The following is a 16,145-nucleotide window of genomic DNA, read 5'->3' on the forward strand; positions in this document are numbered from 1 at the left end:
CTTACCAAAACCTATTTTCAAAAATCTGAAATGACTTTTAAGAATCAAAGAAAGATTCGCTAAAACGATTGACTTCAGAACATAAGCAATATTTTTCTGAACCATGAAATAAAAATCGAAAACTCCGTTTGATCTTTTATTTTGGTAGATTGATGACAACAGCCGGAACTGAAAGTACCAGAACCAAAAATTAAGGGCATTAATCAGGTAAACTAAGAAAATTGTCGTTCCTGGCGCGCACTTCACATGTCCGTTAAACAACGGTATCAGAGTGAGAGAATTTTGTTGTTGTTGTCGCAGTTCGACAGTATTTGAGGCCCCTTTTCATATAAAAGTGTAAAGGTTGCTGAACGATTTTTTTCCTTTTTGCTTGTTTGGTTACACTTTAAAGAATTCCTTTTTTATATTTAGTCAAGTTTTGACTAAATATTTTAACATCGAGGGGGAATCGAAACGAGGGTCGTGGTGTATGTGTGTGCGTGTGTGTGTGTGTGTGTGTGTGTGTGTGTAGAGCGATTCAGACTAAACTACTGGACCGATCTTTATGAAATTTGACATGAGAGTTCCTGGGTATGAAATCCCCGAACGTTTTTTTCATTTTTTTGATAAATGTCTTTGATGACGTCATATCCGGCTTTTCGTGAAAGTTGAGGCGGCACTGTCACGCCCTCATTTTTCAACCAAATTGGTTGAAATTTTGGTCAAGTAATCTTCGACGAAGCCCGGGGTTCGGTATTGCATTTCAGCTTGGTGGCTTAAAAATTAATTAATGACTTTGGTCATTAAAAATCGGAAAATTGTAAAAAAAAATAAAAATGTATAAAACGATCCACATTTACGTTTATCTTATTCTCCATCATTTGCTGATTCCAAAAACATATAAATATGTTATATTCGGATTAAAAACAAGCTCTGAAAATTAAATATATAAAAATTATTATCAAAATTAAATTGTCGAAATCAATTTAAAAACACTTTCATCTTATTCCTTGTCGGTTCCTGATTCCAAAAACATATAGATATGATATGTTTGGATTAAAAACACGCTCAGAAAGTTAAAACAAAGAGAGGTACAGAAAAGCGTGCTATCCTTCTTAGCGCAACTACTACCCCGCTCTTCTTGTCAATTTCACTGCCTTTGCCATCAGCGGTGGACTGACGATGCTACGAGTATACGGTCTTGCTGAAAAATGGCAGCTACTTGACTAAATATTGTATTTTCGCCTTACGCGACTTGTTTTTTTTTAAGTGTGGCCTTTCAAGTGTTTCATCACTTGTAAAAAAAACCAAGAGACTTAGAGAAAACTCTTTTTCAGTCTCTGTAAAATCCGATCAAGGCTTTCGGGTGGGTGTGGCATGCGCTCCGCGCGCACCCGTCGGTCGGGACTTGCACGCTGTTGCAAGTGCATCAACATCACCTACACCGTTCAGTTTACATTGCAATCGTTGTGCCATTTGTGTGTGTGTGTTTGTCAGTGAATTGGTGCGCCGCGCGCAGGCGCAGCGCCCACCGCGCGAGCGAGGTGCGCTTACTGCGCGCGCGCGCACAGATCAGTCAATTGCGGCCAGAAGGGAGACAACCAAACGCCCGAGGTTCATCGTTTGGGACAGTTTGTAATCGCCAAAAATGGCCGAGAATTTCCCCCAAGATATGCTCACGACCGGAGCTGAAAGAAAGGACAGTATCCCGCCCATGAAAGCCAAAAAATTATCCAGCGCCGGCTACGTGTTTCGGAAAGACCGAGAAAACGAGAGGACCCAAAAGACAACATGGCGATGTACTCGACGCGGATGTCCAGGAAGGGCCTACACTCAGTGGTGCGACGAAGAACAGCGCATGGCGGTTCATCACACTCAAGCGCACATTCATGGGCCAGATCCGAATATTCCCGATTCGGTGGAATGGGTGGAGAGTACAGAAATTCGCAGGACTACACCTATTTCTCTTAGCCAGGAAGAACCGTGGGAACGGCCTCGTGTGGATGCTGCGACGCAGTTATCCGCTCCTTGTTCCAGTCGCGAAACACCCAAGGAGGTGGCACCGAAACGAAAGCATCACCATGAGGATGATGTGGATCTCGATTTCGACGTCGATCTGAACGTCCAATTCGACGTCGGAGCACATCCATCCACATCAGGTTTTCATAATTATAGCGTGCCGAGCACAAGTACCGGCAGTTTGCAGCAGACGACAAAAGGTGAGGTGACGTTTCTGATCACGTGACCACGAAAACCTGTCGGCAGGATTTCTTTGAAAGAAGCAGCTGATTTAGTCTAGTTTATTAATCTTTTGGCATGTGTATTTCCCGTATTTCCCCTGAAAATTGTATATCTTATCCTTAATACAAAATTTATTGTCGCGCTGTAAAGGTAAATACACAGGGGAGGACACACGTACTGAACTTCCGGGATTGCACAAACTGAAAGCAAACCCCATCAAAAGAGTGATCTGTGATGCCACATGGCCTCTGCCCGTGAAGCGGTGTTTTTGTGTTCCAAGGAGTAGCAGTAACTGAATGAGTGATATAAGAGCAGGCTCCACTTGCTAAGCAGCAGGTATGTGGTCACAAAAATGGTTGTGGTCTGGGGGATTTGTTTGTGGCACGTCTTCAGCACTCGTGGCAGTCGCCGCAGTGGTGTATGTCTGCCAGTGCCAGTGAATTTAGCCTTCAGGATGCATTGTGGGAATACCTGTGTTCGTGTGTGTGTGTGTTAACTGTTATACACAGCGATGTTCTTGGCATACTCTATACAAGAAAAATGTTCATTCAAAATGAACAGCGTCGATGCAATGTCCACCAAAGATTTATTTTGGGAAGTGTTAAAAGGTTAGGGTCAAAAGTCAATGAATTGCATGTTGTGCTGGATATATAAATTGTTTATTTCAGTCAATGCTTGCTATGAATTGATCAAACAGCCACAAGAAAAAACAAGTCGCGTAAGGCGAAATTACTACATTTAGTCAAGCTGTGGAACTCACAGAATGAAACTGAACGTAGTCCGCCGCTAGTGCAAAAGGCAGTGAAAGTGACGAGCCTGTTTGGCGCGGTAACGGTTGCGCTGTGCTTCATAGCACGCTTTACTGTACCTCTCTTCGTTTTAACTTTCTGAGCGTGTTTTTAATCCAAACATATCATATCTATATGTTTTTGGAATCAGGAACCAACAAGGAATAAGATGAAATAGTTTTTAAAACGATTTCGGAAATTTAATTTTGATTATAATTTTTATATTTTTAATTTTCAGAGCTTGTTTTTAATCCAAATATAACATATTTATATGTTTTTGGAATCAGAAAAGGATGAAGAATAAGATGAACGTAAATTTGGATCGTTTTATAATTTATTTATTTTTTTACAATTTTCAGATTTTTAATGACCAAAGTCATTAATTAATTTTTAAGCCACCAAACTGAAATGCAATACGGAAGTCCGGCCTTCGTCGAAGATTGCTTGGCCAAAATTTCAATCAATTTGATTGAAAAATGAGGGTGTGACAGTGCAGCCTCAACTTGTACAAAAAAGCCGGATATGACGTCATAAAAGACGTTTATAAAAAAAAAATAAAAAAAAAAACGTCCTGGAATATCATTCCCAGGAAGTCTCATGTCAAATTTCATAAAGATCGGTCCAGTAGTTTAGTCTGAATCGTTCTACACACACACACACACACACACAGACAGACAGACACACACACACACACACACACACACACACACACACACACACACACACACACACACACACACACACGCGCACATACACCAAGACCCTCGTCTCGATTCCCCCCTCTATGTTAAGACATTTAGTAAAAACTTTTTAATTAAAAAATAGAGCTTGTTTGAAACAGGTAGAAAGGAAGAGTTGATATTGCAATATCTGTACGTGGGAATGTGGTGAAAAAGAGTGCTAAAAGTAGTAAGTCGGCCTCAGATCCATTTCAAATATTTATTGCAGAAAAACAAAATACAAATTAAAAACAAAACCACAGAACCATTACCAGGTGTCATAGGAATGTTTGAAAACAATAGTTTTAATTTTACACTGTAAATACAGGAATCAGAATTAAACACCTCAAATTGGCACATGCATAATGAATCACCTGGAATTGCAACAGGGAGATACTGAAGTAATTGGAAACAAACACTTGAAATTGACAGAGAAACAATTGAAAATATATTACTGACATGAGCGTACAATATTTTAATGGAAGTGCATTTCAAGTTAGCACGAAGCATCCGCAGGAGGATGCACTAACAATTACATAGTGCCACAAAATGTGTACGGACATTTCACAACCGTCAATTATTAGCACAGAACACATACATGGGGGCGCACAAAACATAATTGTACCATGATGATGATCGGGATTGTTGAAGATCTTTTCTTGTGCAAGGCGCCCCTGTATGACCGCAACTGATCCAACCGGCCGCATCTGAACAAACGACGTCGAAACGGCGCGAAACACGTCCTCTCGGTTGGTCTCGGATTGACTCGGCTCCTCTCGGTCTTTTTTTGTGTGTGTCTTTTTTTCTTTTCCTTATGGTCGGAGTGGTATATTTATGTACATCTTAGATTAAAAAAACACACTCGAAAGCTGTGTTTAATCGTTTCGCGTAAATTGTACATTTTTTTCAGCTTTGAAATTGTTTTGGCTTGGAGAGTCCGCGCGCTTTGGCTTGGAGACTAATTCTCCACAGGCACGTTCTTCCCAACCACAGATACCAGCGTCGTCCGCGACGCTGGAATAAATATAACCCTGTGGAAGTGATGTCAAAGTCAATAGTGAATACCGAAAGAATAATTAACATTTGAAAATCTCACATTGAGATGATGAAACTCGCAATTAAAATTAAATACTTAAATTTGAGAATCAGAATTTATTAAAAAAAAATATAAGCCTTTGTGGCCTAACAAACACGTACTGATATTGAAAATGTCATGAATCTGGTAAAAGAATCTCAAAAACTCCACTTGATCTTTCAGTAGACGACATCAAAGTCACTTCGACTTGGCTGATTGATTCTCAAGATAGCTACCAAGCTAGTGTAAAATTAGGCTTATATCCTCTTGATTGCACTTTGCAGTTCCTCGCATGATGGCGCAGGGAGAGGTACCCCAGGCGGCAGTGGATGCGGTGCTGGTGAAGAGTCAGGGGATGCCTGATGGGAGTCAGACTGTGCGAGGCTACGATTTCAACAATGGCGTTGACTATCACGAACTGTTCCGCTCCTACACCCACACTGGTTTCCAAGCCACCAGTGTTGGAAAGGCTATTGAAGAGATCAACAAGATGGTAAGTCAACTCTCTATATTTTGCCAACCTACAGTTTAGGCTTCCTGTCTGTATAAGATCTTTATCTTCTTATCCATTAGGCCATTAAAATTTAAATGATTAATTAATTGTGCCCGGTTACGTTTTTTTGTTTGAAGGTAGTCTCAATCATAAGGCACACACAAAAAAAGTTGGTTTAGGGTAACATGACCGAAACAAATAGGGTCGGTAGGAAGGCTTTTTTAAAAAAAATTATTTTTCATTTTTATTATTTGTTTGTTTGTTTGCTTAACGCCCAGCCGACCACGAAGGGCCATATCAGGGCGGTGCTGCTTTGACATATAACGTGCGCCACACACAAGACAGAAGTCGCAGCACAGGCTTCATGTCTCACCCAGTCACATTATTCTGACACCGGACCAACTAGCACTAACTTACAGTGACTAACCCCATAATGCAAGACGGAGCAGCCACTAGATTGCCAATTTTAAAGTCTTAGGTATGACCCGGCCGGGGTTCGAACCCACGACCTCCCGATCACGGGGCGGACGCCTTACCACTAGGCCAACCGTGCCGGTCTTTTTATTATTTAGTTGATCTCATAATAATAATAAAATATCACAATCACCATTTTGTCTCAAGCTCTTGAATTGTATCGAGTACAAAGGAGGTTACTTCCCTTAGTCTCTGTATGGTTCGCAAAATGTGCCAAAAGTGTTGTGTGTTATTTGTTTTGTTTTTGAGAAATGAAATTTTTTTTTTAGGGTTGATGGGAAAAAATAGGGTGGGTTGGGTTACCCTAAACCAACCTTTTTTTGTTGTTGTTGGCCTGAGGTCTATCTCTGTATGAAGACTCTGTCTCTTGTCACTGTTAGTGTTACACCTAGCTTTTATCAGATTTGGGAGGTTTTCAAACATTCTGCCAGCTGGGTTTTTTCTGCTGAATGTCTGTTGTAAGGTCATGGGGTTTGTACAATTATGCCTGAAAGCTTGGTGTCTTGGTTGTGCCTGAATTCTTCTTCTTCTTCTGCGTTCGTGGGTTGAAACTCCCACGTACACTCGCGTTTTTACACAAGTGGAATTTTACGTGTATGACCGTTTTTACCCTGCCATTTAGGCAGCCATATGCCGCTTTCGGAGGAAGCATGCTGGGTATTTTCGTGTTTTTATAGTATAACCCACCGAACTCTGACATGGATTACAGGATCTTTTCCGTGCGCACTTGGTCTTGTGCTGCGTGTACACACGAAGGGGGTTAAGTCACTAGCAGGTCTGCACATAAGTTGACCTGGGAGATCGGAAAAATCTCCACACTTATCCCACCAGGCGGCCGCAGCAGGGATTCGAACCCTCGACCTTCTGATTAGGAGGCCGATGTTTTACCACCCAGACATGGGACTGGTCCGAATTTTATCGGAATTCCGATATTTTCCTTAGCTCACAGACCATTCTTGAGATCGATGCAAATTCGTTGAGAAAAAAAGGGGCGGGGGGGGGGGGGGGGGGGTGGTATGAACCGTTCAGCTGAAGCTGTCTGCGTCTGAAGTCAGTGCATTCGCACCCCAGCACTCGCGTGAACCCATAGCAGTATCATGGGTCGCGTTTGATTGGCTGTCGATCTCCGATGATTATCGCCTAGGCCTAATTATTCACCGATGGCGGTTTGCGGGTTGTTTTGAGCGGCTGCCGATCTCCAAACGCCGAAGGTGAAAAAGGTAGCATCATGGCGTCTGGATTCCGTATTGTTTTGTCGGCTGTGGAAGCGACGACCAAAGTGTGAAAAACAATAGGAAAGCCAACTGGCTGTCAGAAGAAGTGACTGTCATTATCAACAAGAAAGAAAGGCGCCAGCTCATTGGCGACAGAATCGCCAAGATATCCATTCCCGGTCAGGCCGTGTGCACGTGGTGCGACAACGGCCACTGCGTGGTGAAATACGGACTAGGTGGAAAAAATGTGTTGGTTCTGAAAGTTTTCAAGTAAGTTTTGTGTGTGTGTGTGTGATTGTTATAAATTACACTTTTGTTTAAAATGCTAAAACATATTATTCTTGTGGTTTTTATAGCTTTTTAAAAAGGCATGATCTAATTTTTTGCTATCAGGAGAGGCCCCAAAATGGCCTTTATATTTCTAACATTCATTTTCCGTCAGCCCCCCTGAACCCCCTACCGAGGCGTTGCCCCTGGACCCCACCAGGGGCCTATGCGGCCTATGCGGCCCCTGGACCCCGGCTTACTTTCCTACTTTTGGAAAATTTACTGGTCTCATGTCTGGCCACAGCGCCCGTCTTGTGCTTGAATGAAAAGATTGTGACTAATTTTTGTTTTGCCTACATATATATATAATATTCGGATTTGTATTGCTTTTCTGAGCTTCATTTCTCCTTTTAATTGTGCATACATGTATGTGTTTGTCTCTGTGTGGTGTGTGAATGAATAATGGAAGTTCCACTTTTATGCCCCCTATATATTTTTTTTAATTTTTTTTTCCTTGTGTTTTAAGGAGCATATTTTTACTTTTTCCTATTTTTAAATTTCACTTTTATCTTCTTGTAATTATATTGACTTGCACTAGATCTCATGCAAGATGCAGCCAATGTCAGAGTCTGCCAGGACAGAAATTAATCTGAATCCCTGTGGGAGAGAGAAGAGCAACTGCACCATTTTCCTCAGCTACACATCAAACTTGATCTCAGCTGGAACGAGAGAAGTCATCCGGTATCTTGTACAGCACAATATGGTGAGTCATTGTGTATCTATATAGTCTGTGTTAGTAAAGGAGTAAAGCATGATTAATCTGATATAAATGCAGAGTTTGACTGCTTGCCACTAGTTTGCTACAGACTACCAGAGTGTTCCCTCACTGTGATAGTAATGATATGTGGCAGACAACGCATTTAACCCTATTTAGACTACATTGCCTCACATCTAAAAAAAAAAAGAACTGCTCTCATATGCGGCCAACACACGTGCCGGAAACCGACAAGCAACAGTAACGGCCCCATCATTGAAAACATGGATCGGGTAGTAGCAAGATTTTAGACAGGAGCAGAGTAACTGTAAAATTCCAGTATTAGGCGCTGAGTGACGCATTTCGCTACGGGAAAAATCCGGTATCTGTCCATAAAGAGTTAATCATGCATGCACGTTGTCTGTTAGGGGTAGCTATGACTGTTGCTGATGAACACTAATGTTGTTGAAAGATCCAGATCTATCTCTTTTGGTCATAATACGTACTGTGTGACCAAAATTGACATACAGATTTGGCACATACTACAGTATGCAAGACATCTAATGCAGAGCATGTTGCTATGCTGGAAACCAGAATACTTGCTTTCCATCAAGCACTGCCAGAAAAAGATACAGACCTGTCTGAAGCAAGAGTTTAAGGAACAGTAGCAGTTAAAGTTCAGACAGTACTCTTTTCTTCGGAATGTATGGTATATTTTATTATTTCAGAGCTGTGTGAACCTGAATCACTATTAAACCTTGAAATCTAGCTGTAACCAATCTGTCACTTTTAGCAAACATGTGTCTGAACCAGGTCGACTGTATCGTCACCACAGCCGGGGGCATTGAAGAGGACTTCATCAAATGCCTGGGTCCGACGTACCTGGGAGATTTCAGCTTACCAGGGAGAGAACTGCGCAGCAAGGGAATTAACCGCATTGGCAACCTCCTGGTTCCCAACAACAACTACTGCATGTTCGAGGACTGGCTGACGCCCATCCTGGACAGGATGCTGATGGAACAGCGAGAACAGGTGAGGGTGTATTTCTGTTAAGGTTAAAGGTACAGTGGAATCCCCCCTTTTAAGAGCCCCAATTTAAGACATCCTCCGTTTTGAGACCTTGTTTTCTCAGACTTTCAGTTCATAATTTCTGTAAATTGACAGTCTCCATTTTAAGACTCCCCCTCTTTTAAGGCCTGATTTTTCTCAGATTTGTGGAGGTCGTAAAAGGGGGGTTACACTGTATTCCCATAACCATGTTTGGTTTTGAGGAAGCAAGATGTAAGAAATCTTAGGAGAGACTTTTTTTTTTTTAATGAATTAGAGGAATTCATTTCTCAGAGTCAACTTTGTACAGACTCTTCTCGGTGTCAGAACACCCCTATAGGTGGGCATGGGCACAATAAAGATCACAAGATCACAGGGAAAGTATCAGGTCTTAGAAAACATGAACACACGCATGTAGAAAAAAGAAAAACAATGGGTAGCATGTCAGCTTGTTTTTCCAAGGTAGAAAGCAACCCGAATGTTGTTGAGAGTAACCTCACAGGAATGTATGATATCACCTTACTTTACCTTGCCGTACGTTATTGACTGTGCTGCTGATTTATTGTGCAGGGAGTTATGTGGACACCATCCAAGATGATCAGTCGCCTCGGCAAAGAGATCAACAACACCGATTCTGTTTACTACTGGGCGTACAGGGTCAGTTTATTTATTTATTTTTATTTTTATTTTTTGCTTACACCTGTTCCTTGTCCCGGTGAGCTCCCACACCGCCCCGTCCCAGTATTCACTGCTCCATCGAGGGCTACCCTCTGAAGATGACACTGCACTGCTGCCGAGTCACTGCGACGGTGTTCATTAGTGGTTCTGTCCCGAGCCAACGGACGCAGCCCAACTACCTACTATGCCCCCTACTAACGACATTGAATGTCAGTTTATTTACCTTGTGTGGTGTGATGTTCAGGCATGGGAATTGTCTGCCGAAAGGCAAATTTCCGCCGAAATATTTTTTTTTCCGCCAAGTGTCCGCCAAAAAAAAAAATGGGGGAGGCAAAAATGGTTCTGAAAAATGAATTTAAGGGCAAACTTGGAGCTCAGATGACACCAAATTGCACAATTTGGGTTCTTTAGAGAAAAAACAAATGCCCCCCCGCCGGATCCCCGGCCCTAGCAAGGCTTAGATGCTTTGCGCCGTCGACTTTGATATTACTTTAAAAAAAATTCAGCCTTTTTTACTTTTTTCAATTCCCATGCCTGGATGTTCCAAGGGGCATTTTATAGCTTTGGTTTTGATGGTCCTCTGTATGACTGTTCAAATGGTTTTTCACATTTAAAGTTGACAAAGAAGATGTTTTTATTGAAAGATTTTACATCGGAAACTGGCAGAAATAGGTCTTCATTATTTTAGGAATCAGCTTCCAATGTGTGGTAAATGTGATGTATGCATGCTTTTTGTTAAATGCAACTTTTCTTACATTTTGCTTCTCCACCCCTTCACTCTCTCTTTAATTTTGTGCGGTGGAAACAGATGTACAAAAACTTTACTACACGGGTGGCATATATAGCTTTGGCAACTGGAAAAACATTGAAACTTCTTTCAAATCGCTGAAAACTTTGCCTTAATTTTGGCAGAGGTGCCACAGTTTTTCACAGCCCTGGAAAGGTGACATCAAGGAGGGCCTTTAACTTTTACAAATTGCAGGAACTTTTATGGCAAGATAATAAACCCTAGCAAAATTTCTTTGGGTGTAACTTTTGTTAGTTTTTTTCTTCTTCCTCACAATCCTTCTCTCTCTCTTTTGTTTTTAAGCTGTGTGAACAGAGGTATTAAAAAAACGCGACATACTTTTTCATTTTTTTGTTTGTTCACAGAACAACATTCCAGTCTTCTGCCCGGCTCTCACAGATGGTTCACTGGGCGACATCATGTTTTTCCATTCCTACAAAAACCCTGGACTCATCGTCGACATTGTGGAAGGTAGGAATAGCTTGCATACAGCTCACAAGCCCACCGTCATTCAAGCTCGTACGTATCACTCCTCATTGTCTCTGTCAACGTCCGATTGCAACCGGTTGCCTCCCTTCATATAGTAAACTGAACATAGGGCATCTTCAAAACAAAGAAAATGGATCAGGAAGGAATTTCTGGGTATGGAAATCCTTTTTGTTAAATGATGTCAGTGCCCTTTGGTAGATTGGTCAATGTGTGTTGGTGTACATAAAGTGCCAACCGCCGAGTCGATAACGAACCCCCATGCTTGAGAACTCACGGTGGTAGGTTCGCAACGTTTAATACTATTTTAGTACCTGTAGTATATATGCATGAAAGCAAACCCCTTTTTTATTTTCACTGTTGAGGTGTCCATTAGCAAAAATCTTCATTATTTTGTTTCTTCAGATCTGCGGCGGATGAACAACCAGGCCATGTATTCTGTTAACACAGGGATGATCATCCTGGGTGGTGGTGTCTGTAAACATCACACCTGTAACGCCAATCTCATGGTATGTTATCCCTTTCTAAGTCTCTTTTAGAGTCGCTGATTGTGTGCTTGGTTGTTTTTTTCCCTGTGAAAACTTCAGTAGTTAAGGCCAGTAAAAAGAGCAGAATGGAAGGTCTATGTTCCATTTTGGAGAAATTGAGTCATTGATGTTCGATTCCAGTCTGTGAATTTTCTTTTACAATGGTACCCTCCCTTCGAAGACGGATCACATGGGTGATTTTCTTTCCATATTATACGGAATTCTGTTTTGACTTTTTTGTTGTTGATGTAAAGTTGAATTTGAATTAATCTGTTTGTTAGTCGCGATACGGTGGACCGAGGTTGAAGATAGGTGCTGGCCTCCCAGTAAGGTCATACATTGTACTACGTTGCAAGCCCCTGGAGCAAATTTTTGATTAGTGCTTTTGTGAACAAGAAACAATTGGCAAGTGGCTCTATCCCATCTCCCCCCTTTCCCCGTCGCGATATAACCTTCGTGGTTGAAAACGACGTTAAACACCAAATAAAGAAAGTAAAGAAAGAAAGATAGGTGCTGGCTAATTTAAAAGAAAAAAAGTTCAGTATTGGAACTTTTTTTGAAAATCACCCCTGGGATCATTCTAAGTTCTTTCCCTTGTTAAGACCTTAGTTTCTCACATTTTCTGTTTGTAAATGTAACATCTGTAAGTTTACCGGGTTTTCCCGTCTCACATGCCCCTGATGGCTTTGCCTTGAGGGCGTAAAACTTAAATTCTCTCGCTTCAGTGATCTTAGGTTTTAGTCTTCTCTGTAAATGTACCTCCATTTTAAAACTTGATTTTCTCAGATTTTTGAAGGTCTTATAGAGGGGGTTTCACTGTACACTACATTGGGGTGTGCACGTTAAAGATCCCACGATTGACAAAAGGGTCTTTCCTGGCAAAATTGTATAGGCATAGATAAAAATGTCCACCAAAACACCTGTGTGACTTGGAATAATAGGCCGTGAAAAGTAGGATATGCGCCGAAATGGCTGCGATCTGCTGGCCGATGTGAATGCGTGATGTATTGTGTAAAAAAATTCCATCTCACACGGCATAAATAAATCCCTGCGCCTTGAATATGTGCGCGATATAAATTGCATAAAATTTTTTAAAAAATTAAAATAAAAATCCCTGCGCTTAGGACTACCCACGGAATACGCGCGATATAAGCCTCATATTGATTGATTGATTGGTTATTGTCCTTTTATGCATTTATTTTGACAAAGGGTTTTATTTTTCTCTGGACTGTTCTGTTTTTCAGAGGAATGGTGCCGACTTTTCAGTGTTTGTGAACACGGCTTCAGAATATGACGGCAGCGATTCTGGGGCAAGGCCAGATGAAGCAATCTCTTGGGGCAAAATCAAAATGACAGCCACTCCCGTGAAGGTATCAGAGTAGAGTTTTAATTCATTGGAATATCCATTCTTTTTTGTGTGTGTTATGTTTCACATTTAATCACATATTCTTACTCCAATTCTTATGAATGCATTGACTTTAGTCCCACATGCTAGATGTCGAAAAAACCTCTCAAATTACCTGCCCTTAGTAGGGTGGTAACCAAGCTAAAAGCGACGCCATAGCCGTTGCTATGGCCTGACCTTGCTCGGTTACCCATAACACCCTGCGCACCACGTGAGCGCCAGCATCCGTAATAATCATTCTCAACTTTCGACAACACACGGTGGACGTGTCCGAATTTCGCTCTCACTTTTGGCCTTCACATGCCTGCTTGTCCGTGAGACTAGCCGGTTTCCTGTGGGTCTACCTGTCCGTCTACCTTTTGGTGAGATCTTTCCTGTTTATGTTGGTATAAATGTTGATAGCTTTGTGTTGAGCATGCACGCAGAAGTTTTTTGTTCTGGGTGACTGTTTTTCGCCGGTCTTAAAATGGCCGACAACAAAGCTAAACTTGGCGCGAGACTGGAAGGTGACAAGGCTCTTAGCCTGGTTTAGAAAACTATACCTAAGAGTAGCCTAAGAACTTTGATTTGCCTATTATGCGGGTCGTAGATCCGTCAAACAGCACTTCTTTTTATGTTCCTATCCCTCCGAGGGTGGGTTCAGTTCTTTCACAGCTCGCTTCCCCTGTTGGGGTTAATCAGCATGTAGCGCCCCTCTCTCAAGCCAGGTGGTTTTTCACCTCTGTTTCAGTTTTTGGCTTTGGGCAGCTGGGCCTCTTCTTTGAGGTTCCGGCGTCTCGGCTATCTCAGCTGTTTTGAAACAAATAGGCCTCTCTTCTGTTGCTCATGGCGTTCTTGTGGGCATGATCAAAGGACCTTGTTTTACGAGGTTTAGAGGCTCCCCCTTGTTTAGCGCGTGGGACTTTGTTCTACTTACTCTGGGCCTCAGCCCTATAGGGCAGTGAGGTGCATGCGTTTTTGGGGTTTGCCAGAGGATGTAGCCTTAGGGCTTTTGGTTCCGTTTGTTCACGGTGTTTGGCCAGGTTTTGGGGCAGAAACCTGGTCAATATCCTCTGGTGTTTGATTCCCTCCTCTTGGGAGGATTCTTGCTCCGGGAGATTCGGATTTTCTAACTGTCTGGTTAGACTTTTTTAATCCCGTTTTTGACGTTACTGTCTTTTGGAACCACGAGCTTTAGCTCAGGTTCTTCTTTCTTTACAATGGAGCGAAAGAGACATCTTTTATTTGTCTCTCTCTAGGGACTCTGCTACATTCATAGGACAGTCCTATGAGTGGTGAGTTTTGAACAAGGGGGGGGGGGGGGGGGGGCGTTCAGTCCTCCCTCTAGTCCTTTTCAGGATTCGGGAGTCCAGAGTCTGGTGTTCTTCTCTGGCTGGTGGTGTTCCTCTCGCCTATGCGAGGTTTGCCAACAGCTCGGGCACAGATTTTGTGCTTCTTTTATTGCCGTGTTGCGTTCTGGTCGCCTAGGCGAAGCTTTGCAAACGGCTTACTGGAGATCAGATGATGTGTTCATCGGTTTCTATCTTCGGGATATCTCCTGCACGTGGCTAGATGGCTCCAGTTCATTGCTGGTTTTAGTTGCTGCAGGGCAGGTTCTTACAAGGACATAAGTAGGTTCCCTCCACCTTTAGGAGGAATCTGCATTCATAAGAATTGGAGTAAGAATATGTGATTAAATCGAAAATTTTTAATTAAATTTTGATTTAATATAATATACTTACCCAATTCTTATAGTTAATACCCTCCCATCCGTCCCCGCTGGATTATGTCCTTGGGGTGTTTGTTTGATTAATAGTCTCGAATGATTATTACGGATGCTGGCGCTCACGTGGTGCGCAGGGTGTTATGGGTAACCGAGCAAGGTCAGGCCATAGCAACGGCTATGGCGTCGCTTTTAGCTTGGTTACCACCCTACTAAGGGCAGGTAATTTGAGAGGTTTTTTCGACATCTAGCATGTGGGACTAAAGTCAATGCATTCATAAGAATTGGGTAAGTATATTATATTAAATCAAAATTTAATTAAAAATTTTCGATTTCTGCATGCATACACACAGAGACAAAGGTATTGTAGAGATTTGCATCATGGAACGTTGTGTCTATTTCCATGTGCATTTACAGACACCTCAGTGCAATACTCACTGATACACGGGATGCAGCACATGTTCATGCACAAACAGCAACATATACACACACACACATACACACACACATATGCATGCACGCACGCATGTTTGCATGCGCACACACATACACATACATGCACTCATATGCATGCATGCATGTTTGCATGCACACACACACACACACACACACACACACGCGCGCTCATCTGTTCTTCCCTGCAGTCGTTATCGACATATTTTTGACCCCAATAATTCTGTTTACAGGTATACGGTGAGGCATCAGTGATATTTCCAATCTTGGTAGCGGAGACCTTTGCACGACGGCACGGGGAATTCAAGTCCTATTTCACAGACTGAAAGTGATGCACCTGTTGGTTACTGCACCTGTGTGTTACAGTACAGTACAGTACAGTACGGTGAAACCTCCCTTTGATTAAAGACCTTGAACAAATCTGAGAAACTCATGTAATAAAACAGGCTAGTTTCAAAATGGAGGTAAATTTACAGAGGTTGGGAACAACAAATCTTGAGAAAGCATGGAGGTCTTGAAGGGGATTGGGGGGGGGGGGGGGGGTCGGGGGTGGGGGTGGGGTTCTTAAATCATGGGATATTCAAAGGAGGGTTAAATTGTATCTTCTGAAACGTGAGACATTACTAAGCATTAACTTTGACAGCAAAAAATGTGGGGTGGGTGTGTGTGTGAGGAGATTCCATTTTGACAACATGCAGTTCTGTGATCTGAACAATTTTTTCTTTTAAATTTGACATGCTTGTTATGTGTGTGGTCAGAATATATTGGAGTATTGAAAAATGTGTCTGGTAGTTTAGTGTCCTTGTTTTGAGTGTGTGTGCATGTGTGTGTGTGTGTTTTCATTTTTATTCATTTTGTAAAACAATGTTAGTATCAATTAAAGGTCAAAGCAATGCAATACTGGTTTCATGGTGATTTATGATCGTTGAAGTGCATACAGCTTGGACATTTTTGAGTTATAATGAGTGTAACAAATTGACAATTATGTTGATGAAGAAACAATTGTGAGATCCACTGTGGCATTCAAGCACCCAAATGAAAGTTAACATGGTTTTC

The 16,145-nt window shown here is 42.0% G+C and overlaps 1 protein-coding gene across 2 annotated transcripts; it reads left to right on the plus strand.

The window, feature by feature from the left end:
• Nucleotides 1-1,554: 1,554 nt before the first annotated feature.
• LOC138948682 (deoxyhypusine synthase-like) lies at nucleotides 1,555-15,623 on the plus strand. Of its 2 annotated transcripts, none has more exons than XM_070320272.1 (9): nucleotides 1,555-2,198; nucleotides 5,087-5,295; nucleotides 7,849-8,013; nucleotides 8,818-9,036; nucleotides 9,622-9,708; nucleotides 10,882-10,987; nucleotides 11,408-11,511; nucleotides 12,774-12,899; nucleotides 15,323-15,623. In XM_070320272.1, the coding sequence occupies exons 1-9, from the start codon at nucleotides 1,628-1,630 to the stop codon at nucleotides 15,413-15,415; spliced, it is 1,680 nt and encodes a 559-aa protein (XP_070176373.1). In that variant the 5' UTR covers nucleotides 1,555-1,627; the 3' UTR covers nucleotides 15,416-15,623. The 2 variants fall into 2 exon arrangements, with proteins under 2 accessions (XP_070176373.1, XP_070176374.1); XM_070320273.1 differs by lacking the exon at nucleotides 1,555-2,198 and adding an exon at nucleotides 2,330-2,556.
• The last annotated feature ends 522 nt before the right edge of the window (nucleotides 15,624-16,145 follow it).

Source organism: Littorina saxatilis, linkage group LG15, assembly GCF_037325665.1.
Source record: "Littorina saxatilis isolate snail1 linkage group LG15, US_GU_Lsax_2.0, whole genome shotgun sequence".
NCBI classification, from domain to species: Eukaryota; Metazoa; Mollusca; class Gastropoda; order Littorinimorpha; family Littorinidae; genus Littorina; species Littorina saxatilis.

Coding starts and splice junctions, on each gene's coding strand:
- LOC138948682 (XM_070320272.1), top strand. CDS start 1,628: ATGGCCGAGAATTTCCCCCAAGATATGCTCACGACCGGAGCTGAAAGA. Junction 2,199..5,086: donor TTTGCAGCAGACGACAAAAG/GTGAGGTGACGT, acceptor TGCACTTTGCAG/TTCCTCGCATGATGGCGCAG. Junction 10,988..11,407: donor CATCGTCGACATTGTGGAAG/GTAGGAATAGCT, acceptor TTGTTTCTTCAG/ATCTGCGGCGGATGAACAAC.